Raw genomic sequence first — 27,741 nt, 5'->3', positions numbered from 1 at the left:
ATTGCATTTCTGTGTAGCTCTACCTGTCGTCATATTTTAGAGCGAGATTATATTTTTATCTCTGTTTCGCAAGAGAAACTAAATATTGTCTCATCTGTTCCGGATGGAATTATAATACTCGCTACATTTGTTACTCTTTTATTCTTTACGATAATTTTTTAAAATTTTCTCGTTTAATGTGATCCCACTAAATCTGTAGGACTGTTTTTACAGTATTAGGTACGTGTTCTTTCACATAAATGGCTATGTACTCTGCGATGACCGTTCGACTTACTACTGACACGTAGTTACAATTCGTAAGTGCATGTCCCAGTTTCAGCTTGAACTATATAGCTAAAGTGTATTTTCCGATAGCTTCGATTCTTTACGACACACATTTTACCGAGTTAGAGGTATTCGCTATAGCTGTAGAGCATTTTTAATTTTTTTTCGATTCTCAGACGGTTTCTTTCCGACATAAATGTTCTTATGATTTTTCAGTGGAAAGTACATATATTCGAAAGTGTATTTTGCAGTCTCCACTTGAGCTATACGATTCAAGTGTGTTTGACGATACTAGCCAACATGTATTTACAAGTGTCTCACGATTCCCATCACAGCCACAAAGTTGTTATTACGATACTAAATTCGTTTCCTATTAATTGTATGCAACAGATCAACAATTACGCTTCAAAATATCGCCAATGATATGACATTACAGTGGTCGTGTTGTTTACGTCGTTTATCACATTTTCACTACGTCAGCGGTAAGAGCCGCCAGCTAGTATCGCAATTTCCTCTTTATCCATTCTAAATGCCTAATATGACAAGGAAGTGTCGTCGTTTGGTGATTGATGACTGTAACCTTTGCGCACGACAACCTGTGTGCTGTGAGATCGCCGGCCGGTGTGGCCGAGCGTTTCTAGGCGCTTCAGTCTGGAACCGCGCGACCGCTACGGTTCAGGTTCGAATCCTGCCTCGGGCATGGATGTGTGTGATGTCCTTAGGTTAGTTAAGTTTAAGTAGTTCTAAGTTTTAGGGGACTGATGACCTCAGATGTAGAGTCCCATAGCGCTCAGAGCCATTTGAACCTTTTTTTTCTGTAAGATCCACAAATATCCTGACGGTGAGGAGATTTTGGCGCAAACGTCATTTGGCATGAACGTATACATAAAATGCACGCTACCGATGATGTGCTCCATTCCCGAATACCTGTTTGGCAACTAAATAATTTAAATGCACCTCATGATCTAGAGAAATATGTCTTTTAACAAATAATTAAAAAGGTAAAGGTGTCAAGGCTCCAACCTTTGAGGTGACTTACTCAGTCCGTTACACGAGGGGCTATGATTGGATTTCGAACCACGAGCAATTGAACATTTTTCAAATCAAAAAAACATCCGAGAGATGAAAGAAGTGATAAGTGACAGGTAAAAATCCTAGGCTTGGCTGGTGATTGAAACCCAGACCCGTGTATCCGTAATCCGTCACTTAATCACTGATTTCATCGAGGCACACAACTCTTTTAAAAAAGTGTCCCGTACTGTTACAAGAGATAATACTGGTCTAAACCGGGAAAACTTCATACGTCCAGAAATAAACATCTGTTGACAAGTGCTTCGTGCTGTTCTGTCCGTAACACAACAGAAGGCGCTCAGTGTGGTGACCAGTTTTTTTTCTTTTTTTAATCTCACTTTGATAGCTTTTGTTCGTTGCATCTGCTCGGGGCGGACGTCGGAAGATATCCATTTATGTTCGTTGTTGATCGATTGGCTCAGTTTTGTTATTACAGAGGGCACGTAACCCTCTGACCGAACACGCTGAGCTACCGTGCCGGCTACCAGTCATCGTTGCACGAACTCTGACTGTCCTCGGACATGGTCACGCTCAGGAGGATACAGGCGCATGTAGTGAATGGGTACCGAGTACTTCAATGCCATTAAATGTGCCCATAGATAGAAGTACGAGGAATTAAGACCAGGAAAATAGGGAGGCCACGCCACTGGAACCCCTCGACCAATTCCCGCTCGGTAAATGTTTGTGTTATGTGATGTAGCTAGCTGTCGATTTAAAAGTGGTCAAAATTCGCATGAGAGCGATGCCTGTATACGTACTCGTTGCCAATTCCTGCCGTCTATGTAAATTTTCTAGAACTATTTCGGAAATAGCTGCACCGAAGCCACTGCAGCTATAGTAACTGTCATTGTACGATCGTTTCGTGAAATTCGTGTTTGTACTTGATAATTCCTTTTGCAGATCTATAGCATTTGTTGTAGTGCACAGAAGAATAGACACAGAATTTAAAAAAAAAACTGGATGATTGTGATACGAAGGAGAAATACCCGAATCTGAATAGTGTGAACATTCTCAGATTTGTCTATTTTTGTTGGAGGTCTTACTCAGAAGTGTACACCACCATCTCAAGGAAAGCCTCTTAGTAAAACTAATGGGAAGTGACTTTTAGAAAGGCACTTCTTACAAAATATCTTCCAGCAACTGTTAAGAAACGGCATCCAATTGTTTAGTTTTTTGAACAAGTTTTGAAATCCAGTGACTGTGCAGGTTCGGAGAAAGCAATCAACTGGTGTCGACCGTGACACACGTCTCGTAAAGCTTGAAAGGTTCCACACCAAGACAACTACCTGCGAAATTCCACAAAACTGAAATATTATTTTTTTTTTTAATTGGGGTAACTATAGCTTCTTTCTTCATAAAGGATTTAGTTATCAGTCGAATAGTTAAAGTATAAAATAAACCTTAATGCTTTTTCTTTTCTAATAATTAATTTCAATGTGATATGTACTTAATGGGAGGTCACCATTGGTATAGATCAATGTGCGATAATGGTCAAAATGAGAGGTCTACGCGTCCTGAAATGGGGAGTTGACCTCTATTCGACGACGGCGGTAGAATATTTCTTTTGTCCTTGACGTTAGCGTCATTTGTAGCAGCATAAATCTGCAAACTAACAGAACATTTAAATATGGCGGCTTGATTTATGCCGTTGGGTTGTGCAGCTCCAAATGGCATTCAAAACAAATTACGTTTTTTCTACAATTCCGCTAATAACGATGTTTCACTGAGAAAATTACGCATGCTTTTTCTAAAGTCTTATTTTTTATGACATCCGGTTCACTGTTAACAGTTTATAATTTGAGAGTTCGATTTTCATCGTGAACGTGATAATTACTGTGTGATATCTTAATAATTTGCTTAAGATTGATGCATTACGGTCTACTAAATGCATCTCTTATTGCTACATGTACTTTAGCTGTTGTTTCACCTTGTCTGTGTTCTGATTTATTTCCCCCTTCAGTATGTAGTAATTACAGTGTCGTGGCCAGAAGGTCAATCCAGTAGCAGCCCAAAATGTCATAGAACTGCACTGTGGAGACCGTTTCGTTCGAAATAACATATAGCGATAAGCAACAAGCGAAGAAATGCAAATCCGGGTAGCAACTTGTATTTCGACAGAAGTAGGTCAGCTAGTAGGATAATTTCATAATTTATAATAAACTGGAAGATTTTTTTTCATCTTTTTCGGTTTTGTTAGCGCTGCATGTTCCTCGGAACCTGGTATCCAGGTGCTGGAAATCTCAGTAGGAGAAAGATCATAGATAAAAGTCCCGCTGGCATTCAGGTCTGTAAGCTAGAGATGGGCAAAACTGTTCTTTTCAGAGATTGGATCAGAACTGTTCACTCCCTGAAATGAATTAGCTCTTTTTCATGACTCACCACTCATTTACAATAGAAAATAAATGGAAGGTACATTGCCCTTTAAACTTGGTTTATTCCAGTACTATACCTGTATTTTGATATTATTTGATCCTATTTTGAAGTAACACACATAATGAGTAAGAATTTTGTATTGTTTATTGAAATTTCCACGATATGACAAAGTTTATGATTATTGATTTATTTTGCACTATCGTGGTTTTTTGGGTGATTGGAAAATGTTGTAACTTGAGATTTACATTAACAATATATTTGGCTATAATGTATTAAAATTTCGTTAACCTCATACAAATACATCGCAAGCCATATATTTTTAATGTGAACGTTTCCTTCCGAAGACGCCTAAAATCGCAAAATCCGTACCAGAATAAGAAAAAAATATATAAATTTGACTGTAAAACGAAAGTGCTGCATATAGCCTTACGCAGAATAAAACAAGGAAAATATTGGTGTATCACATTTTGCGATACGTTTATCGGTTCGCTCGTAATTAAAGCGTAAATTCGAGTGTCCATAATAAAAATCCTATAGTAAGAGGAGTCATCAGGAACCTAATCTAATCAGTTTAAACAAATAAAAATAAAATAAAAACAATTGATGTATACATAACATAATAATGTAATATACATAGCGGTATTACTACGAAGAACAATATCCAGTAGGGACGAACTCCGATGCAGAGGCGCTGAGTCGAGCAGGTCGAGCAGCGAGCTGTATTACTGCGTGAGCTGAGACCGCAGAGACCAGAGTGACACCTGAGTCGCTTTGCTCAACGCTCTGGCTAGAGTCGAGAACGGTGGGGTGAGCGTTGAGCGGGCGAGTTCCGAGGGTGGGGGGAGCGGTGAACTCACCCGCTCCGAGACAAATCGTCCGTTCTCTTGCGAGCAGGTTGTTGCAAGTAGTTCCTATGTTATCCGCTAGGTGGTTCTCTGTCCTGTTGCTCGCATCAACAGGACGTGCGACTGAAACGATCGCCGACAGAGTGCGATGCGAAGTTAAGCTGCGCCAGACACTGGCTGCACGCGGCAGATGACGCACAGAGACGGCACGGCATATGTGAAACACAAAATCCAATGGGGCACTCCACAATGCAGGCAGCCAAAGTAGAAGCAGGGCAGAGGCCGGCGCTGGCTGTGTTGTGTGGCGTGCACTGTGCTCTGACCAGCAGTGGCGCTGCTGATATGCTCCGTCTCTCTCTCTCTCTCTCTCTCTCTCTCTCTCTCTGCCGTGGGAAACGTTTGGAGCTATCGTTCTTTTTTTCTGAATCACTGATTGTTCACTCCTTTGAAAGATTCAACTCTATGAATTAGTTCAAGAGCGGATCCCCCATCTCTACTGTAAGCATGCCTCAGAATTAGCCTCAAGTGATTCAGAAGGAACGGCACGAAACTTGAATCAGGTATTTGAACACAGTCACTTCTGAGTGGTAATCCAGTGCCTTCACTCACTTCGATACAAATCTCATATGCAAACAGGCGACGTGTTGGATTACTGAGGGCGGACTGGAGGAGCAGATTAGTGTCTTATGTCACGTCGACAACGACGTCATTAGAGACGGAGCAGAAGCTCAGATTTGGGAACGATGGAGAAAAATGGTTCAAATGGCTCTGAGCACTATGGGACTTAACATCTATGGTCATCAGTCCCCTAGAACTTAGAACTACTTAAACTTAACTAACCTAAGGACATTACACAACACCCAGTCATCACGAGGCAGAGAAAATCCCTGACCCCGCCGGGAAGGGATGGAGAATCCCGGCATTTGTTTTATGCGACTTGGTCGCATCCGTATTTGGCGAAATCGCGGTGATCGCACATTGGAAGCGTGTATTCGTCATCGCCATACTGGCGTATCACCCGGTGTGATGGTATGGGGTGCCATTGGTTACACGTCTCGGTCATCTCTTGTTCGCATTGACGGCACTTTGAACAGTGGACGTTACATTTCAGATGTGTTACGACCCGTGGCTCTACCCTTCATTCGATCCCAGCGAAACCCTACATTTCAGCAGGAGAATACAGGACCGCATGTTGCAGGTCCTGTACGGGCGTTTCTGGATACAGAAAATGTCCGACTGCTGCCCTGGCCAGCACATTCTCCAGATCTCTCAGCAATTGAAAACGTCTGGTCAATGGTGGCCGATCAACTGGCTTCTCACAATACTCTTGATGAACTGTGGTATCGTGTTGAAGCTGCATGGGCAGCTGTACCTGTACACGGCATCCAAGCTCTGTTTGACTCAATGGCCAGGCGTATCAAGGCCGTTATTACGGCCAGAGGTGGTTGTTCTGGGTACTGATTTCTCAGGATCTATGCACCCAAATTGCGTGAAAATGTAATCACATGTCAGTTCTAGTATATTTGTCCAATTCATACTCGTTTATCATCTGCATTTCTTCTTGGTGTAGCAATTTTAATGGCCAGTAGTGTACGTCTATGGTGGGGAAAGCAACATTAACACTGACTGCAGTAACGAATATGTTAGGGACAGAAACAGCTGGGTAAGAGAGATGCGCCGAGTGTCATCCACGCCGTCCCATTTCCCCACTTGCGGCGGACTCCCCCGAAGATGGAGTGCGGCGGCGTCCGCTTAGGAGGCTATTCCAGGCACGCAGAGCGGTATGGTAATGCGACCCGGCGCCGCTCCGCGCCGCTCACCACCTGGTCATTGTTTACGCGGCTGACACCACCTCGCCGCGTCTAGGCGCAAGCCGCCGTCTTGGGACATCTGCTCGCCACCAGCTGGTCCTTAGCGGACTCTCAAGCACTACTTCCGCGTATTTTGACATACCAAACTTCGTTTTGTGACCTCATCAAAAAGATATTACCCCACGATTTTTGACATGTTTCGTACATTCCGCCACATCCTGCGCTGCGAGAATCTTTTCATCTCGGCATACTTCCTGCAACCAACGCCCTCGATATACACTCATTCGCGCCGATTAGGTGGGTTCGCTGGGCTTTCAGTACCTACATACATAAGCTTGTGGGTGCGCCGCACCAACAAAGTTTTTAGTTTGAGAAAAACAATACAAAATTAGTATTTTTCTCACTTGCCTTCCGGAGGGTGGTTGCAAAAAATCGCATGAAATCAACGAATGAAATAACTTGTGACTTTAAAAGTGCAGTCTAATTAGCGCAATGACAGAGTGTAGGGAGTCAAAAGGGATGGGGTACAGTGTTCGAGTAGCTCCTTCTGAGCTGTTTTTGTAACCAATGCTAAGCGGCGCTTGAGGTGGTGTAAAGAGTTCAAATGGCTCTGAGCACTATGGGACTCAACTGCTTAGGTCATTATCCCCTAGAACTTAGAACTAGTTAAACCTAACTAACCTAAGGACATCACAAACATCCATGCCCGAGGCAGGATTCGAACCTGCGACCGTAGCGGTCTTGCGGTTCCAGACTGCAGCGCCTTTAACCGCACGGCCACTTCGGCCGGCGGTGTAAAGAGTGATTCCACTGGACAATGCATGACTGGAAATGAATGATTTTGTCTGAAGAGTCATGCTGCAGCTGTGGCAGTAAGACGCAAGGGTTTGGGTTTGTGAGTGCCTGAACACCATTAGCTGCCATTCTGAGTAGCGCCAGCAGTGAAGTACAGAGGTGGTGGTATTGCGGTAAGTGGATATCTTTCATGATTAGTGTGTGGTCCCCTTACTGCGCTTAAGAAAATGCAAAATGCGGAAGGACATGAACACACTTTGGAGCGTTGTGTACTGCGTACAGTAGGGAAATAGTTTGAAGGCGGTGATTGTTTCTATCAGGATGACAACGCATTCTGCCATGAAGAAGCATTTGTAAGATAATGGTTTGTGGAGATCGACCTTCCTGAAGAAGACTAACCTGCCCAGAATATCAGTCTCAAGCCAATGGGACACCATTGGGATGAGTCAGAACGTCGACTTCGCTTCAGATCGCAGCGTCCAAAACCACCATGTTCCTATCTTCACAGATTTTCGCCCTTGAAGAAGAATTCGCTGGCTTTCCTCCACAGACATTCTGGCATCTCACTGAAGGTGTGTCCCCAGCGGTTTTCAAGATATGATCAAGACAAAGGGTTGATACACCCAATATTAATGTCCACCAGTTGGTTCCCGGATGCTTTTCATTATATCATGTACTACATTACATATTCTAATATTAGCCTGCTTCTAAATTTATGCTCTGTAAGCGACGCTATAGTGCGTGACGGATGGCACTTCGTACCAGTATTATCGATTTTCTGCCCTGTTCCACTTGCGTAGTGAGTGAGGAAAACATCTATATATCTTGGCTCGTGCCCTAAACACACCTTATTTTTATGATCCATGTGTGAGATATATGATGCTCGTAGCATAATGTTCGCACAGTCTTTTTGAATAAGGGTTCCCTGCATTTACCCGACAGGTTTTATGCAAGAATACTGCCACGTTTCTTTCGTATTTCGTTCGCATGTTACTCTTTTACATGGGCCTCACCGAGATGTTGCTATCCTACCTGCGTGTGTCTGAATTCCTTAGACGTCTGCCGTCATGCATAATTGTTAATGATTCCAGTAACTGGATCAGTAGTCTAGAACAACCACGACAGCGTCATATGTTCCATTATCCACTTTCCCACGCACCTTCCATACCACCGATTTGGTGTGTTGCATTCACTTAATATCACATCTTAGCATCACCGCTAGATAATTAGACGACATGACAGACGGTAGCAGTTTATCAGCAGCCACGTAATTGGGTACTAATGGGTTTTTCCCTCCGTTCCGGCCATTTTTTTGCTTTTATACACATATAAGTAGAGCTATTCATTACAGCAAGTGGAAATTTTATCCAAGTGTCTTTGAATTTCCTGTAGATAACAGCATGGTCAGCGAACAATCTGATAGTGATGTTGTGACAACTCGCTTCCCTATATTGAAACCGTTAGTAGTGCTATTATATTTTATTGGACAAGCTCATCTTTACTCTCGTTCCTATTGAACATTCGCGATCCTGTATGGCATACTGGGTTCTATTGCCATTCTTTCTAAAGCCAAATGAAGTGCACACAAATTCATTGTGAGTTGCCCCATTAACCTGTTATAAACGGATCCTTAAACTCCTACATGTGTGGGCAGTGTGCCTGTGGCATATGTTACTCTTCCTATTATTCCCACCATCATACAAGAACTATATATCTAAATTTCTTTCGTCACCATTGCAGATGGCATTAGGATTTATCCTTAACTTCAAAGAAGATGATTTTAAAAATGGTTCAAATGGCTCTGAGCACTATTGGACTTAACATCTTAGGTCATCAGTCCCCTAGAACTTGGAACTACTTAAAACTAACTAACCTAAGGACATCACACACATCCATGCCCGAGACAGGATTCGAACCTGCGACCGTAGCAGTCCCGCGGTTCCGGACTGAAGTGCCTAGAACCGCACGGCCACAAGATAATTTTACTCGAGGTGCTTAGGTTTTTAAAACATTTAGTTCTCAACGGAATTTCATCAGTCTTATTGCTCAATGAGGGAAAAAAGATTCTAGACAGAAACATTCCTTTATTTTAGAGTGGCACCGAAAAAATAAAATAAATCTAAAACTAAAACTAAAAAAGTGACTTGGTCTTTAAGCGCGAGACTACGAATCCAAACGTCTGGTATTCGAAAATCGGCCAGGTCAGGATTTTTTATATGCCTCGGCATCTTTTTCCATCTCTAGCAATGTCTGGTAATGTGAAAAATCACCGGCCGGGGTGGCCGAGCGGTTCTAGGCGCTACAGTCTGGGACCACGCGACCGCAACGGTCGTAGGTTCGAATCCTGCCTCGGGCATGGATGTGTGTGATGTACCTAGGTTAGTTAGGTTTAAGTAGTTCTCTAATTCTATGGTACTGATGACCTCAGATGTTAAGTCCCATAGTGCTCAGAGCCATTTGAAGAATTTTTTTGTGAAAAATCCCAAGCTGCAGAGCGGTAAACTGTACGTTCCCGTATAATTGTCTGAGTAAGACAGTTTTAAGAGGACCGTGCTTAATAAGCACTGAGATGTTCAAACAAGCCTTCGAGTTCGTCGCTGCCTCAACTTATGTATCTTGGAAAAATAACAGCAACATTCACTTGCTCGTCATATTTTAGTATCCATCCTCAAGAAGAAGAAGAAATAAAAACGTTAGAAGAAATAAAAACGTTGAGGTCTGCCGATGACATTGTAATCCTGTCAGAGACAGCAAAGGACTTGGAAGAGCTGTTGAACGGAATGGACAGTGTCTTGAAAGGAGACTTAAGATGAACATCAACAAAAGCAAAACGAGGATAATGGAATGTAGTCGAATTAAGTCGGGTGATGCTGAGGGAATTAGATTAGGAAAGGAGACTCTTAAAGTAGTAAAGGAGTTTTGCTATTTGGGGAGCAAAATAACTGATGATGGTCGAAGTAGAGAGGATATAAAATGTAGACTGGAAATGGCAAGGAAAGCGTTTCTGAAGAAGAGAAATTTGTTAATATCGAGTATAGATTTAAGTGACAGGAAGTCGTTTCTGAAAGTATTTGTATGGAGTGTAGCCATGTATGGAAGTGAAACATGGACGATAAATAGTTTGGACAAGAAGAGAATTGAAGCTTTCGAAATGTGATGCTACAGAAGAATGCTGAAGATTAGATGGGTAGATCACGTAACTAACGAGGAGGTATTGAATAGAATTGGGGAGAAGAGGGGTTTGTGGCACAACTTGACAAGAAGAAGGGACCGGTTGGTAGGACATGTTCTGAGGCATCAAGGGATCACAAATTTAGCGTTGGAGGGCAGCGTGGAGGGTAAAAATCGTAGAGGGAGACCAAGAGATGAATACACTAAGCAGATTCAGAAGGATGTAGATTGCAGTAGGTACTGGGAGATGAAGACACTTGCACAGGATATAGTAGCATGGAGAGCTGCATCAAACCAGTCTCAGGACTGAAGACAACAACAACAACACATCCTCAACTTTACGTGACATATCTTTAAATTTTTATCGCTCTGACTGTTGGTTCAGTATCTAGCAGCAATATAGTAGCTGGACCGACTGTTCTCACCCCCACCCCTCCTCCCCTCCCTGCAGCTCCCAGTTCATCAAAATTCGAAGAGACTGCGCGGTTGAATATTCACGACTGGCCACGAGTGACAAAGCCGTATGGAGTGTTGGGCCGCCCCAGCCGTGTGACAGTGTAAAGGAGGCCTTAAATGCCTCGCGTCACGACCGTGGCGTCACCGAGCACCACGTCACACTGTGAGAGCCTAAGCGGGTATGACAGCCGCCATGGGGGCCTGCATTCTCTCAGCGGCGCCTGACAAACGGCGGCGTTTAGGACCGCAATTACGGCGGACCGGGACGTCGGCTCTGCGACAGCCTGCCCGTCCCGTAGCGTCACGTCGCGCGGCTCTTCACGTGGACTCGCCTTTTAATGCACTCCCGGACTGTTTCGGGGAAGTGCGCCGCCGCCGTCTGCATTTATAAGAGGTAAAGAGACAGCTATTCAAACTGCTCACTCGCCCGCGGCGGGCGCGTTAGCATAATGGCACAATAACGAATTACAGTAATCAATCGTGACGCCGAAAATGCGGCTGGGGCCGTTGTGTTGCAAAGAGGTGGTTGTTACTCGCATTGCAAATCTGAGGCAAGCTCTCTCGTGTTTCTGCGTGGGAAGGAGAGGAACCTCTGCTGCCGTCTGCCTAGTCCTCTGCCTTCGCTGTTCTTGAGAGGAGTAGAGAGCTGGTTACAAGAAGGTAATTTGCAATCTCATTCGTATTCTTCCCGATCTTTACCGTCGAGAACGCATACAGAGAAAACACCAAATTATCATCATAATCATCTTTTTACTGAGCAAAATGACGCACTGATAAGGCGCTGGGCTCCTTATGTACAGAGTGGTTCGTGATGATGATACAAACTTTCAGGGATGATGGAAAGGGTTAGTGAATCAATTCTAGATAAGGGATCCTGGTCCGGAAAAGACAGAGTCGAAGGTTGTAAGCGAAAATAGTTGTGATACTTCTGAAAATGGACCTCTTCTGCTGCAAGATCTTGCTGTCCATATTTTATGAGAAGGTAGTAAGGATCAAAACAAGAAATAAATGTCCAGTAAACATGGGCTCAAAAGTGCATACTTCACTTGTTCAACATTGTTACTCTATAGTACATCTCTTCTACTGAACAAGTGCCCTCTTAAGGCATGCATTTTAGAGCCTATGTTTACTACACAATTTCTTCTTGTTTTGATTCGTACTACCTCCTTACAAAATATGGAAAGCAAAGAGTTTACGATAGAGCTCCACTGTCAGAGGTATAAGAACGATTTCTGCTTATAACTTTCGACGCTAAGGTTTCCGGATCGGAGTTCCTTACCTCAGTCTGATTCACTTACCCTTCTTCATTACTCACGGAATCACCCTGTATACTTTACGATGTGTGGCGGACTTTCTTTTCCATTCTCGAATGGTGCGTGGGCAGGTCGACAAACACCGGTATGACCTTTCCATTCTCTGATTTTCCTCGTCGTCCTTTCTCGAGACGTGTGTGAGAGGAAGTACGAGCACTATTCGGAATGTAAGGTCCGATGGGATGTGAACTGTAAATCACAGCGAAAATCCGATAAAGCCCTGCACAGATGTGTTGGGCAATGTATGACCTTCGATCGCGTCACATCGCTCTTTTCAGTTCTGAGCGCAGAGTGAGCACGTGAAGATGCTTAGAACAATAGTGTCTCCCATCAAGTATGAGGGCCTGGTGTAAGATTTCGCCTGATGTCAAGCAGCCCACATAACATAGCTGTCATGCGTTTCCTTCTGCATGACAATTCTCGGCCGCATTCTGAAGGGGCTATGAAGATGCTTCTGCAGCGGTTTCGATGGGAAGAGTTTGATCACCCACAATAGAGCCCGTAATTGACTCTCTCCCTGAGTTTCATTTCTGCTCACATGAACCGCTGGCTGTGAAAACAACATTCTGGCACAGACAACGAGCCTTAGACCAGCGACCAGCATAGAGAATTGGCAGGAAGCACAGGTGGCTTCTCCCTACGACAACGCCACGACAGATGTCTAAATCGGAGTGGCGACTATGTAGAGAAGTAGCTGGAAGGTGTAGCAAACTGTTGCAAATAAAAAAAAATTGATTTTCACGGTGGTCTCCATTTTGCGACCGATCGGACCTTACCTTCTGAACAGGCGTCGTAATATGTTGTCCGACCCTTCTTGGATCGTAACTTCCGCGCTTCTAACGATAAATCTCTCCGTAATACATCTCTCCTCTTTTGTAGCGCCTGTGTCTTGGTTGAGCATCTCTGTAACGCAATCGCACTGACTAAATCTTCTCGTAAAGAAACTTGCCGCTATTCGGTGGTTCTTCTCTGTCTTTTCTCGTGTTTGGGAGAAAGGTGGTTCAAATCCCCGTCCAGCCACAGCCATTCAGGTTTCCCGTCATGTCCTTAAATCGTTTAACGAGAACACTGGAATGACTCCTTTGAAATCGCACGACCGATTTCTTTCCCCAGTCCGATCTTTTGCTTCTTCGCTGGGACGTCTGATATAACGTTGGCCACCGCTTCTTTTCTGTCTCTTCCTGCATTACTTCTCACTCACTGCCAGACCGTTTCTTCATTCTTGTTGAACTGGAGCTAGTGCTCCCTCTGTAACGCTCTCGACGTCGACACCAGAAAATGTCTACTAATATCAGATACTGCCTTCGGATTGAGGTCAAAGATTTTATACTTCCACATTTTTTAAAAATTATTGGAGTGGTAAGATAAGAAATGAAAATGTCAAAGAAAAATAGGCGAGGAAAGATGGTCATGAAATGCCGTCAGCAGAGGTAGCGCCAGTTTACCTGGATGTGTACGAAGTATGCAGCATAGGTATCTTGGTACTGGAACAGACTTGCAGAGTTGACAAATGTTGTGATGTGTGAAATGATATTAAGGACTTCGACTACTGTAGGTATGCGGAGATGAAACTGTTACGGCAGAAGGAAGAGTTGGAGGATGATATTAAATCTTTCAAAGGACTGGTGTATATAAACGAGAGCGCAGGCATTTCGTCATTCTTTTCATATTTTAGTAACAGTTTCAGACTAACACTTACTGCAGTACGAATTAGCCATATTACCAGGTTACTCTCCGACTAATTCTCGACACCACTGCTGCAATCTATCATAGCTGTTCGGTGGGCCTAATGCCATGCCCTCAGCGCACAACTGGATCACGTAGCTGAATGCACGACTTCCGATTTGCGTCTCCTTTCACGCCTGTCACGAACGCAGTGAGTGATATCCTCTACGCCGCTAAAGGTGTTAGCGTAATAAATTTCTCGGACCACACACGGTCAGCTCCAACTGGCGTACGCAGTGCATAACGATTATAGCAACAAGGACTGACCGCTGCAAGAATAAAGCGTGCACAGGGAATTGTTTTCCAAAAGAAGTAAAAAAATTAAGACTTGCATTTACATGTAGTTACATGTATCACACAGACTGACAGTGCAGCAGTTTACCACTTATAGACGACACTTACTGCCATCCTTGAGAGAAAATACGATCGCAGCTGTTCATCGAACTGGAACTCTTGCAAACAAACTTAAGAGAGAGGATGACATCATTCTCATTGTTCTTGGCTTTCGCTTAAATAGCAACTTAACATCCGGAATTTGTAAATTTGAATGTTTAGTATAAATTTCATGATTGTGACGGCTTGACAGTATAAAGTACCCAAAACTTTTGTGCCACATTTAAAGGCTGATTTAGGTGTTGTGTGCTACCGGTGTGGTAACAGTGCTGCCCTGTACACGCACTATTGTCTCTCTCTGTTTTTCTGTCACAAGGAAGTAATGACCTCACGACGCGATAGCGGGCTAGACGTGTGGTGGTGGAGATAGGGGAGGGTGCTGAGGGGAGGGGGTGGGAAGCTCCAGTTCCTTAGTGATGGCAAAAATTGCAATGTGCAGCACAGACTGTTAAAAAAATATTCCGTACTTTGAGAAGTGGTAGTATGCCCTAAACAAGAAAAAAGTGTCCACTAAACATGAGCTCTAAAATGCATACCTTAACAGCTATGAGCGCTTTTTGTTCTTCATTACTGTGAAGCACATCTTTTCGGCTGCAGCTCTTTGCTATTACGAACGACCTGCAGAATGTGGGAAACAATTGAGAAAAAATAATTCTCTTACTGCGAAAAGTAGAGCTTCTTACGTAATCTGCTTTCTATTACACATGACTTGCACATGTGCCCCATCGGATAAGGAAGTGCTCGACGTGGTGTCCATTCATAGTAACACATATTTTTTGTCTGACGTCCTACGGGATCAAGCACTCTCTGAAAAATTCCTGGTTGGTGACGAGTGTGCTGGCTTTAATTGATGACACGTTCTTTTAGTGTTTGTACATCATTATTGAGGCTTCTGTACACCAAAGATTTCAAGTGTCCACATAACCAAAATTCCGAAGAATCAAGGTCGGGGGGGGGGGGGGGGGGGCGGCGTGCTGGCCAACGTACTCGACTTCCCCGACAAATGCATTTGCCATTAAATCTCTGTGTGGTGTGTTCTCGGTAATTTCTGAGGGAATGGATTGGTGCTCCATCGTACACGAATTATATCTCCAAGCGTTGTTGGAATAATACCTCCTCTAGTAGGACAGGCAAGTCGTTTGGTAGGAACCGACGATACAACGCACCAAACTTGTTTGGTAGTATGTTCGTAACAGCAAAGAGCTTGCAGTAGAAGAGACGTGTTTCACTGTAGCGAAGATGAAAATGTTCTCATGGCCCTTAAGGTATGCATTTTAGAGCTTCAGGGATGCATATGTATCACCTTTTGGAACATAACTTACAAATTTATGAGGTTACACTGTCTATTAATTCTGACCCCCTCTCTCGTTCCTCATTGGAATTCTTTGTTAATATCTTCATTACTTTATAAGCCTTTTTCCCTCTGATCGTAGGAAAATATCTGTCGACTGCTTTGTGTATTTTTTTATGAATATAGATTTGTGACTTCAGTAGTTACTTTCATCATCTGTGAAGTTTAGATACGAACCCCGAAAGATATCCTTCTTTATAGGAATCAATAACATGCTTCGTTTCATCATTAGCATCAGAAAAGCTATCGACGAACCTACCCATCAATCTCCCGGTGGTAAATGTCAAAGGGAAAAAACATATAATGCATTTTAACCACTTGAAAAATGTAGTCAATTCCGCTCCTGTATTTTCGTAGTTTCAGCGCTCATTTAAACCATAGTTATTTTGTAGACGGACCTGTCACGCTAATTACCTCCTCGGGAGACCATTAAGAGATGTAAAATAACAAAGAAAGGATGATTTTGTTGTACAAATACGCAGTGACTGTAACGGGCTCTAAAAGGAAGAGTTGAAGCTTTGCCTTGAGCGGAGCCCGGTACCTTGCGGTTAACTGTTCGACGAAATGCAGTTGTAGCGTATTTGGGTCAAACCGCACAGGAGCGACCCGTAGGGAACTCGTGGAAGGCTACCACATCAGGAAATACTGGGCAGGCGTGTGTGGACGCCGATTTGCTTTCACCGCACAGCATAAAGCGCGATTGTTGGCACCGCAGAGATGTCTGCGGCAGCTCCCCTCTGCGGAAAAACCAAATGAGATTCTGAGTGCAGAAGGGATTGGCCGCTACTGCAGGCACGGCGCTATTACTCTGTTTTGAAGGTTCGAAAGACACACCTCTAAGAAAGCAATGTCTACGACAAGTAGTAATTCCTGGTGGAGCGGTTATCATGTATAATTGCCCCCATTATTTGACAACTCTAAGCGAGCGTTTTCTCTTAGTGTCTAAATGGTCCTGCATATCTGCTCCTTTATTCCGAAGGAGCCTTGTTTGCACCATAAGCCAAAGTTGCAGTGCACTTCAAAAAATGGTTCAAATGGTTCTAAGCACTATGGGACTTAACTTCTGAGGTCATCAGTCCCCTAGAACTTAGAACTACTTAAACCTAACTAACATAAGGACATCACACACATCCATACCAGGATTCGAACCTGCGACCGTAGCGGTCGCACGTTTCCAGCCTGTAGCACCTAGAACCGCTCGGCCACTCCGGCCGGCAGTGCACTTCTTTTGGGTTATTACTTACTAGTGATTCTAATGTTGATTACATGTAGCCTCAACCCAAAAACCAAAAGTGCTCTCCTCTTTTATTCTTATTTTTCTTAGGTGTACAAATAGTAAGTCTTTATCACAATCAAATGACACGGAACAGGCGTATTCAAGCCTCAATAAATTTTCTTGTTTTTCACTAAAAATTCGTGAATCAGCAAAATTCGTATCGGACAATTACTAACGCGTCGCGCTATGAGACTTGAGTTCTTCCATATCCCTGAAAACAGTTGAAGGTCGTAAATCTGGGAATGACAGTTGCAGACGTGAATCATAAACGTTTCTCTGCATGTTGTGAATCGGATGGTTGCACGCACGTTGGTAATATTATTGTTAAGTTATGTATCTTATAATATACCCTAAGCGTTTGACAGATGTACAAAGAGTCAGCAGTGTTATCTGATTACAAACATACGTTACTTTAAAAGTTCAACACTACACTGTTACATAAAACAGATGTACAACACAAATATAGCAAAAAAAAAATGTACAGTAGAATAAATGGGAATGCACGTTTACGAATACGTCTAGCGACTAAACGCGCCGTATGCGTAGTTTGTCGACTCGGGTGCACACAAACGTATTAAGAGTGATCCGAAATTAGTGTTAAAAGTGTGTGCCTTAGTATTTGGCACTGACCATGTAATTTTTCGCTGCTGTGATTGAAGAAAAACAAACCAATCGTGTCAGTTCACCAGTTCTGCCTGAGTCATTTGTGGGAGCTGCATATTTGGTGCTGATAAAAAAATCATCGGCGCGTCACCACAGTTGAAACGTTCAGGAGATGATGACCTGGCTGGGATAACCAAACGTGCCACCGTCCCCGTTCTCTGGATGTATGTTCTCTCGATTTCTTTTAGCCAATGAGGCTATATAAAGTAATTAATTTTCGATATTATGACAAAGTCAGGGAAGACAGTGGTGACAAGAATTCTGACCACAGTAGCGGAAGATTTGAACAATTCATCTTCCTAAATTTTGCCTTTAACGTTTACTCCAAACGTTACTTAATGATAATTCACGATAACGCCTAGAAACTTGGAAGAGTGCTTTAAAATGGCTCTACTACACCTGTCAAGGTGTAGAAGATTGTAAAAGGACTTTGGAATAATTGTGTATCTATTGACTGCCAATTATAAGATTTAGAAGATTCTATCTTGTTTTGGAATAACCGTCTACCTTTTGTTGGACCCTTACAATGTAAAGAAAATTGTAACAGGAATTTGGAATCCCCATGTCACTTATTTACTGAGTGGTAGTTGTAAAGTGTAGAAAAATGTCGTAAGAATTTTGAGTCACCCTTTACGTGTTAATAGGTTTCTGAAATGACAACATACTCTGCCCTCTATTGTAATTATGATTTATTTTGCATTATTATCGAACAGTAATGACGCCTCAGTGTGCATTCCTCTTGTTGGTATTACTTCTTAGACGATTGTCGGTGCTATGACAGCTTATTTTATTACAGATGACTCGCTCTGGGTAGTGTTTCCATTTCATATACTGCTTTGAAGTGCTGTTATACCAGTTGAACGCATGACTACTTAACGCAACGAAATGCAAATAGTCCAAAGTAAATGCATCAACATGTAAAAAAAATTTAAATTACTAAGTTAACATCGAATCTATACCAAGTGTTGTACAGGCTTGGCTCTGAGCACTATGCGACTTAACTTCTGAGGTCATCAGTCGCCTAGAACTTAGAACTAATTAAACCTAACTAACCTAAGGACATCACACACATGCCCGAGGCAGGATTCGAACCTGCGACCGTACGGTCGCTCGGCTCCAGACTGTTGCGCCTAGAACCGCACGGCCACTCCGGCCGGCAAGTGTTGTACAGACTTGTTAGGTTTATCTTACAATAAATCATGAGAAAGAGAGACACAAACAATTAAAAAATTCACAGGCTTTCGGATTCGCAGTTTAGGTATACTACAGAGTGTTGATACTAATTGTCGCGGCGCGGGATTAGTCGAGCGGTCTGAGGCGCTGCAGTCATGGACTGTGAGGCTGGTCCCGGCGGAGGTTCGAGTCCTCCCTTCGGTTAATTTAGGTTACGTAGTGTGTAAGCTTAGGGACTGATGACCTTAGCAGTTAATTCCCATAAGATTTCACACACATTTGAACATTTTACTAACTGTCGGAAGGCTGGCAACCGCTCGTCGACTGAAAGACGTCTCCTGTTTGTCTTGGCAGGAAGCGAGGCGGGAAGGAGTCACTGGAGGAGGAGCGCGCCGGGTCCGGATCCGGGACCCGCATGGCGGACGGCGGGGGCGGCGGAGGCGGCGGGTCTGCCGGGGGCGGCGCGGCGGCGGCTGCCGGCTCCGAGGAGGCGGCGGCGGCGGCAGCGGCGGCGGCGAGCTGGCGGCCCTACTACGAGCACCCCTTCTCGGCCGTCACGACCGCCATGCTCAACATCGGCGGAGCGTCCGCGGACGACCAGGCCCAGACCATGGGCTTCATCTACGAGTACAAGCTGCCCGACAAGGATAAGCTCGACCTCTGGCCGTGAGTACACCAGCCCTGCCCTCTTCTCCACTCCGTTTCACGTCATCAACCCATTTCTCATCACTTCGCAGTGAATGAATCTTTCAGTCTATTGCTGAAATAACGCTGTCTTGCAACTTCCTGACAGTCTGAATCTGTGTGTCGGGCGGTACTCGTACCCAGAACCTTGGCTTTCGCTGGAGTTGCACCTACCGATTGAGCTCCCCAGGCATGGTTCACTGCCTGCGCTCACATCTGCACTTCTCTCTACTACTTTGCGAACTTCACAGAAGCTCTCCATCGTACCTTGAGGAAACTGCACTCCTCGAAGAAAGCGTATTGTGGAGAAATCGTTTAGCTACAGCCTGGGGGCGTGAACTAACCTTTCACTCTGGAAGGAGTGTAAGTTTCCAGAATGCCATGTCTCCGCAATATCCTTTCTTTCAGGAGTGCTAGTTCTGCAAGGTTTTCAGGAGAGCTTCTGTAAAGTTTGGAAGGTAGGAGACGAGGTACTGGCAGAAGTAAAGCTGTGAGAACGGGGCATGAGTCGTGCTTGGGTAGCTCAGTTGGTAGAGCACTTGCCCGCGAAAGGCAAAGGTCCTGAGTTCGAGTCTCGGTCCGGCACACAGTTTTAATCTGCCAGGAAGTTTCGGAGTGTATGTTGGTTAACCCCCAAAATGATTAATAAGGGGCGTCTCAAAAAGAACACCGAATATGAGGCTGCTATAAATCGAATTTATTTATTTATTTCAAAGAAGCAAACAAAACACACCATTCTCTTCAGGGGATATTGAGGTTTAAACCTGAAACAAGTATGAAACCCTCCTCCCCTTCCCTACTAACTCAAACATTTCCCCACAAACTTCGCCGAGGACACGTCGAATTTCTTGTTTGATTTCCAGCAGGTTACGCAGTTTGTTCTGGCAAAGGAAAAACTGTCAGGTCACAACATCGAGGTGGGTAGGTTTGGTCTTTTCGTAACGCATCAAAGCGATTGTCTCGCAGCATTTACGTGCGAACTGCAGTGTAGTCATGTAGATCTGGGTGCGACAGGCTCCACAAATTTGAAGCTAATCTTGTAATCGTATCTTACTTTCAAGCATTACATTGTGTTCATGCACTTTTTAAGAGACCTGTCATTCACCACATCAAGCTGAAACGCTGTGTAAGTCTTTCTGCGGCGATTACTGTGGGCAACACCGTCTTCAGTGAACAATTTGATTGTACCGTCAATCCTAACTGATGGTGTATATTGAGAACATTAGTTCAAAATATTCAAATGGGTGTGAAATCTTATGGGACTTAACTGCTAAGGTCATACGTCCCTAAGCTTACACATTACTTAACCTAAATTATCCTAAGGACAAACACACACACACACCCATGCCAGAGAGAGGACTCGAACCTCCGCCGGGACCAGCCGCACAGTCCATGACTGTAGAACATTAGTGTTCATATTACACTCCTCTGCACCAGGATTGCTTTTCTGTTAAATATGTGCGTCCACTGTAACACACTGAGTTTTGTTAGTAAAAAATTCGACGTATTAGTCACATATACGTAAATATTCTTCTTATGGTTAGGTGGGGTTCAGGGCCATTCGGAAATGTAGGAAGACTGAATGTACCTCGTTACTTGCGTATCGTATATGCAAGATATCGTGTTTCATACGAGGGACTTTTCTCTGAGCCCTTACGGATTGACAAACTTTTTTTGCCCCATGATTTGTTCTATTTTTTCTGGAACAGACAGACGTTAAGGAAATTGTGCTGAAATTCTGTTCCTCTGTTTTTCACCCATGTTTCAGACAGAAGTGATCCATTCTCTTTTTTTTAAACTCAGCTGATACTAATTGCTACGCGAGAGATTATCTGTGTATATGAGCTAGGAAAGGGGCCAGCCCCACATAGTGCTGAATGTAAAGCCTAATAGGGTTTACATCAGAGCCTGGTGCTTGGTAACTTTGAGCCACCTAAATTAAAATATGCTTTTAGGACCCAAATAAATTTTAAACGCGTTCCGTGAGTTCTTAACTAATAATAAATTATTTTTAAGGAGATGGTTGAATATTTCTATACTTTCTCCGATCTAGTGTCTGAATTTGCACCATTCACATCAGACAGAACCTAAATATTGAAACAGCATACCACAATAATTACAAGGCGAGTTACATAACACATTACTCGATTAATACACCTCTTCCTGATACTTATACTGAATGTTATGACAAAGGCCTTGTAGTTGTTCTATTCTATAATGCTATTTGAACATTTTCACTCTACAGCAGACAATGAACGCTCTCTCTCTCTCTCTCTCTCTCTCTCTCTCTGTCTCTCTCTCTCTCTCTCTCTCTCTCTCTCTCGGGCGCTAATGACCGTAGCAGTTTTGCGCCCTAAAACCATAACAAAAAAAAAGACAATGAACGCAACGCTAGATACTAGTTCAGCGAAACAGGAGTTATTCAGCTCACGTAGCCTTTGACGACAAGCATCGAAATGACCTGCATCAAATATAACTGGGCTGCGAAGCAAAATGGTTCTCAAAATACTGCGCTAGGTACGATCTTCATTTATACCAGAACGTCTCTTCGACTGCAATTGAGAACCGAACAGAACTGCACTACGATTAGAGTCCGGTTTCGCTGTCACCTTGTACACCTTCCTTGCATTTACAGTGCACTTTCTGCAGAGGTATAAGCAGTTGATTCACTGACTTGACAGCACACACTACTTTCATCCAGTAGCGCAGATTACGTCTCTAACAAGTAAGAACATTCCTGAGGAGAGGATGGATTTTATGGCGACCAACGTTACGTCAGCAACCGCTTACAGATTCCAGAGTACGTTGCTAGAAGCAGTTTGTTAAGGGGGCTGCATTCAAATCAGCCCCTGTAACGTTGAGTTCTCCTCGTGTAGAGCTGGAGTGTCGTTAGCGAGCGAGGTGTAGCGGTAAAAACGCGTGCGGAGTGGGTTCCCGTGTCTCTGCCCAGGTGCCTAGCGCCGAGGTTCCCGCAGGAACCGGTCTTCCAGAGCTCGGAACGCCCTTCCCAGAAGCCTCCGGGAAGAAGCCGCCGGCGCCAACCACAGCGAAATGAATGGAACTCCCCTGGCGGCCCACTGAGTCCTCAATTACCCAGGCAGGCGTCTCCCCGGTCGCAGTGCTTAGCCTTCCAGAAGTGACTACTTCGTGGAAGATGCTAGTGAATTTATTTCGTTGCACAGGCATTGTTTTTGGCAGATAATCGGGAAACGGGCTCCAGAAAGAGCGTCGATACTGTCATGAAACCTATCAATTCACATTGTTGATTGTATTGCAAGTTGCATCTGAACTGCTCATTGAATATTGTTAGATAGAATTATTCTGTGGAGCTTTTTGTGAGAGAAATCGTTAGTAGCAGAACAGTTTTCAGACTCGACAGTAATTGGAAAAAGTCCCATTATTTCGATAGTCATCCATATTTCGAATGATTTGACATAGCTCTCCAGGCCTCCATCGTCGGTTGATCGCACTGAAACTTGAATGTTTGTCTAGTTTCTTATTTTCACTCACCTACATACTACAGTTTTTATAAGAAACAATTTCACTACAACCAAATACTAGCGTAAGCCATTACTGGATTTACAAAGAATTCTACTTGTCAGTCATTAGTCGACGGAACGAATCTTGCTCTAAGGTTGCGTTGTAGTATCTCTGGGGCCATCGCATTTGTGGTGAACCTCAGCATATTTTGGCGCAGACTTATTGCAAAATTCGTTCCTTTGGCTACTGAAAATAACTGATAAGTCGGAACCGATACAACTACAGAAATATTTTGTAGGGGTACTTGAATGCAATACACTAGTACGTTATTTGAAAAGAAAATGTTCTCGCCAGTACTCTTTGCCAGTAAAATAGCAAACATGAAAAAAAGTCGATTGGTGCCATGTTTTGAGAAAACTAGGCATTCACGAGAATATTTTTAGCCCAGAAAAGGGAGATCAGCATGGACGGCGTAGTCAGTTCGCGAAGTTAGCATAGAGAGACTACTGATTGCAGGTTACAAATACTATCAATACTATACATTTGTTCCCCAATGGTATTTGTAGCTAATAATGTGGACTCAAAGAACATGAACTGCAGGACAGAAAAACCGTCTACATTTCTATAACATTTTCTCAACCACTGCACGGAAACGTATGCGTTATTCTGCAAATACAGTTTTCAGCTGACTTGCAGTACGACTGAGTAATGTGAGATTTTCAAATCTATGTTCAAAGGCTTTTTGTGGCATACTGCTTTTACTCTAGATGATAACAAATGCGACTTCCCCCTCTCCCCCCCCCCCCCCCCCCTCCCCGTCGGAGATAGGTTCGAGTCCTCTCGGGCGTGGGAGTGTGCTGTCCATAGCGTAAGTTAGTTTAAGGTAGATTAAGTAGTGTGTAGGCTTAGGGACCGATGACCTCTGCAGTTTGGTCCCATAAGACCTTGCGACAGATCTCCAATTTTACCAAATAATAACAAATCTATAGTAAGTGTCCTCTTCTTGTCTACTGACATCCTTAACAAAGTGTTAAAACCGTAGGTGGTACAAAGTCGCTCTCTCTCGTCCCCACAATTTCGTCTTTCTAATCCGTCTAGGACTGCCAGATTAAGTATTCCACAGTGACTTGCACGCCTTTTTTATTGTACGGGAGTAAAGAATTAGAACCTTTCGCTGTTGTGTGTATATGGTATCGTAAACATTTTTTTTTCTTTTTCAGCCATCCTTTGCGAATTTTTCATGCAAGATCAGTCCGCAGCTCGTGGTCGTGCGATAGCGTTCTCGCTTCCCGCGCCCGGGTTCCTGTGTTCGATTCCCGGCGGGGTCAGGGATTTTCTCTGCCTCGTGATGACTGGGTGTTGTGTGATGTCCTTAGGTTAGTTAGGTTTAAGTAGTTCTAAGTTCTAGGGGACTGATGACCTCACTAGTTAAGTCCCATAGTGCTCAGAGCCGTTTTTTCAATCTATACACACAGAATGACGAAAGTTATAGCGGCAGACGTCGGCCGTGATGCCGAGGCAATTGGTACCAGACTCTTCCAGGAAATATTGGACTCGCATTCGGAAGGAGAGGCACTGAAATCCCCGTCCGGCTCTGTAGTTTTTTCGGCGGTTTCCGTAAATCGATTAAAGCGAATTCCGGGTTGGTTCCTTCGTAAAAGGCTCATTTTCTTCCCTACTCTCGTCCTAAGCGGCGTTTTAGTCCGTCTGTATCTTGTCAATGTGGCCTTTAACCCTATCATCTTCTACCTTTCCTCAGTTTGACCTTGTGTTTGACCATATTTGTGTACATCGTTGCTTCGAATAGTCCTCTCAGCGGCGTTCCTTTCACGAGAAAATTAGTTTACGATGCCTCTCGGAGTCCGTCAGTATTTTAAGGTCGGCTAAAAGAGAAAACTACCTGCCCCACCATTCCGTCTTAATGGAACTGAAAATAATTTAGCTGAGGCAGTGCAGGGCGTTCGATTCGCAACGCGGAAGGCGCTGCCAGCCCCCGCGTGCCGGCAGAGCGGCCGTCCCGCGAAACGCCTGGACCGCTTAGAAGCCGCGTTTACGAGGTGCTAAAACCCGCCAGCGCTAACCCGCGACCACCCAGCAGTAGTCGGCTGCTATCGGAGCGCCATCTCGCCGACGCCGCCGGGCTCCGCTCGCCACCGCCCTAATCGACTCCGCTTCTCGGAAGTCGACAATGGATCGTTGGTATCGACTGCCGTTTTGTTCGCGGCTCCCCGCGGTGCTCGCTGTCGATCGCTCCAGATGACATCAAGAAGACGGTCCCAGCCCTGCGGCTGGCGCGTGTTCTGGGATAACGGGTGTTTGTTGCTCGCGTCTTGCCAATGACCCAGTCGTGGGAGGAACGAACGTTCGGGAACACCTCGCGGATGCATGCGCATTCGATTCTGTACTCCCCCATTGTTCGCCGAGACACTTTGTGATCTACGGAACGGAATGCAAATAGAAGAAAGGTACTTCAGCTGCCTGCCATACACTGCCTATATCACCTCTCTTGCACATTATCTCTGTGTGATGCATACAAACAACGATCAATTTTAAGTGGTAGTCTTTTCTACTGTAAAAGACCCTCGTTCCAGGCGCTGGTCGTATTAAAGGGTACGTTGACTCTTTTTCCATTTCATAACTCTTGAAACGAAAACAAAAATTCTGCGGTGTTTCCGAACGTCAACATACCAATACAGTCCGTTTTTACTTTCTGTATAACTGTGATCCACCATCTTGGTTACAGTAGCGGGTCGAAAATTCTAGTGTGATATTGTTGCTCTTACTAAAGACGTATCGCGCTTTTATGAAAGTATAGTCTTTCTCGCAGCAATCTGCAACTCTCTGTCACTGAATAACAGACGAGGGAGCCACCACAGAACTGAAAAAGGGACTCCCTGTTTCGCAAGAAGAGAATTATAGCAAAAGAATACTTACATTACTTGCCATCGCGAATTCTATCACTCATCTGACGTCACCCGGATGGAGCAGTCCTCTAGATACACCTTTGTATTGTAGTTAGCGCCTAGTACACCCATATTGCTCTTACTTGCTTTCTGATGTCATCTACTTGCCTTCTATTAGGAGCCAGGTTGGTCGTTTCTTATCTCTGGAATGCAGCAAACAACATTCTTGGTGTATGTGCCACCCATTCGCCTATTCACCCTCATTTCATTTTCATAATTATTATTCACGGTTTTACAAAGTAAAAGTTTTACAAACCACGATTATGCATTACATTTAATTTTCTTTCTCCATTTGTGCCTGTCTGTCTATAAATTTTCTTCAGTATTTCTTCTTCTAATTAATGCCCAAATTTCCTGTATCCATGTGGCAGGTGATCTTCCATTTTCCTCTCTTACTGGTGGTTCCCATTCCATGATTCGTTGTGGCAATCTCTCCTCTCCCACAAAATCAATTATCTATCTTGAGACATGCATTTTCTTCATTCCCTGCCTGGATTTTCCTGCAGACTATCCATCTCAGATGCCACCAATATTTCCATTAATTGAGATTTAAATGTACATTCTTCGGGCTCATATGTCATAATGTTTGTAGTAATTTTTTTAACTCATTTGGGCTCTCTGTGGGCTACAGTGCTTAGGTTTTTTGATGCACTGTTGTCTGCCAATTCTCGTGTTCTTGTTGAAATTTAGTAGCTGTTTTCTTGTTAGAACATTGAGCTTTTCTATTACCCTACTATACTTTCATTTTTGTACAGAACTCTATCTTTCCTTCCTCGTACCATCTCATGGTCTCACTGCGATAACTTCTGTAAGGGGTATTAGGAAGTCTGGTTTCAGTAGCTAATTGGTAGTCACCTCTGTTAGGTATTATGTCTTGACTAATACGGCGTTCTGAAAGGTCTTTCTCTATTTGCTTGATCCACAGAGAACCAGAGAACCATTGGCTTTACCCTCGTTAGCTACTTAGAAAATCTTGTAGGAGAGAGTGTGGGGGCGACTGTGTACAGATAGCCATACAGAGCTAGTCGTCGTCTTCTTATTGCATCGGCGAGGTTTTCTTGTTGCTGGTAGAGTTCACAGTTAAGTTTGTACCATCTTCGCTCACCATCTTTCGCAGGAATTTCCTTTTTGTAATTTCGGAGTTCTTGGCTAGGGATTTGCATCTGCTGTATAGAGAACTGATGAGACGACTGTGCTATTTCGTCTTAGTTTGATATTCATCGATAGATGTTTCGAGGCGTACATTTTTCTGCAAGCACAGTATGTCCTATCTAGTTAGATTTCCCCTTGTTCGAGAGCTACTGTCTCACTGAGATCATCTGAAAGGTTTCGGATCTCTTGGTTTGCTTGCTAACACTGATTCTAATCGTTCTACTGGCGTCTTTAATACTGGCAATTAATTCGGTCTTTCTGATGTTGATCAATCCTGTTTTCTCTGCTACAGAATGCAGCGCTTGGTGCTGCGTAGAATCCTCTTGCATGTGGTTTGCCGGTAAGGTCACTTCGTCAGAAAAAGACACGTATTATTTTGTTTAATTCAGTTGACCTGAAGGTCTCATTTTTATCCTCCTCTAGTCACTTCCTCAAGATATATATTCAATGTCTTCTTCATCTAGATCAAAATTAGTAACTCATCAGCAAATTGTAGTGAACAGACAGTATTATTGGGATGCCTATGTTCTTACATTTTTTCCTTTCAGCTTATCAACGCTTTCTCTGCATATATCCCTGACGTAATCCCTTTGTGACTTTAAATCCAAGTGAGAGAAAATTTTGTATTATTATTCCTGCTGTTGAATTTTTATAGATTCTGAACTGCTTTACTTACAGCTTGGACTCCCGTCTGTTGAGTGATCCATTTGTATGTTATCTGTGCCTGTCGGTGAAATACCAACACGCATCTCTAGAGTCCTTGCGGAGCTACCTACAGTTTA

At 43.7% G+C, this 27,741-nt stretch overlaps 1 protein-coding gene across 8 annotated transcripts in view; it reads left to right on the top strand.

Moving 5' to 3' along the window:
• LOC126484548 (protein grainyhead) overlaps nt 1–27,741 on the top strand; it is a 321,553-nt gene that overhangs the window by 87,292 nt on the left and 206,520 nt on the right. For all 8 annotated transcript variants that reach the window (XM_050108104.1, XM_050108101.1, XM_050108103.1 and 5 more), the window contains exon 2: nt 19,035–19,346. In XM_050108104.1, the coding sequence (XP_049964061.1) occupies nt 19,096–19,346 (251 nt within the window). In that variant the 5' untranslated portion in view covers nt 19,035–19,095. The remainder of the gene's footprint in view (nt 1–19,034; nt 19,347–27,741) is intronic.

This window comes from Schistocerca serialis, chromosome 6 (genome assembly GCF_023864345.2).
Source record: "Schistocerca serialis cubense isolate TAMUIC-IGC-003099 chromosome 6, iqSchSeri2.2, whole genome shotgun sequence".
Lineage (NCBI taxonomy): Eukaryota > Metazoa > Arthropoda > Insecta > Orthoptera > Acrididae > Schistocerca > Schistocerca serialis.
The sequence above is the reverse complement of the archived record's forward strand: the minus strand, read 5'-3'. Positions and strand labels throughout refer to the sequence as shown.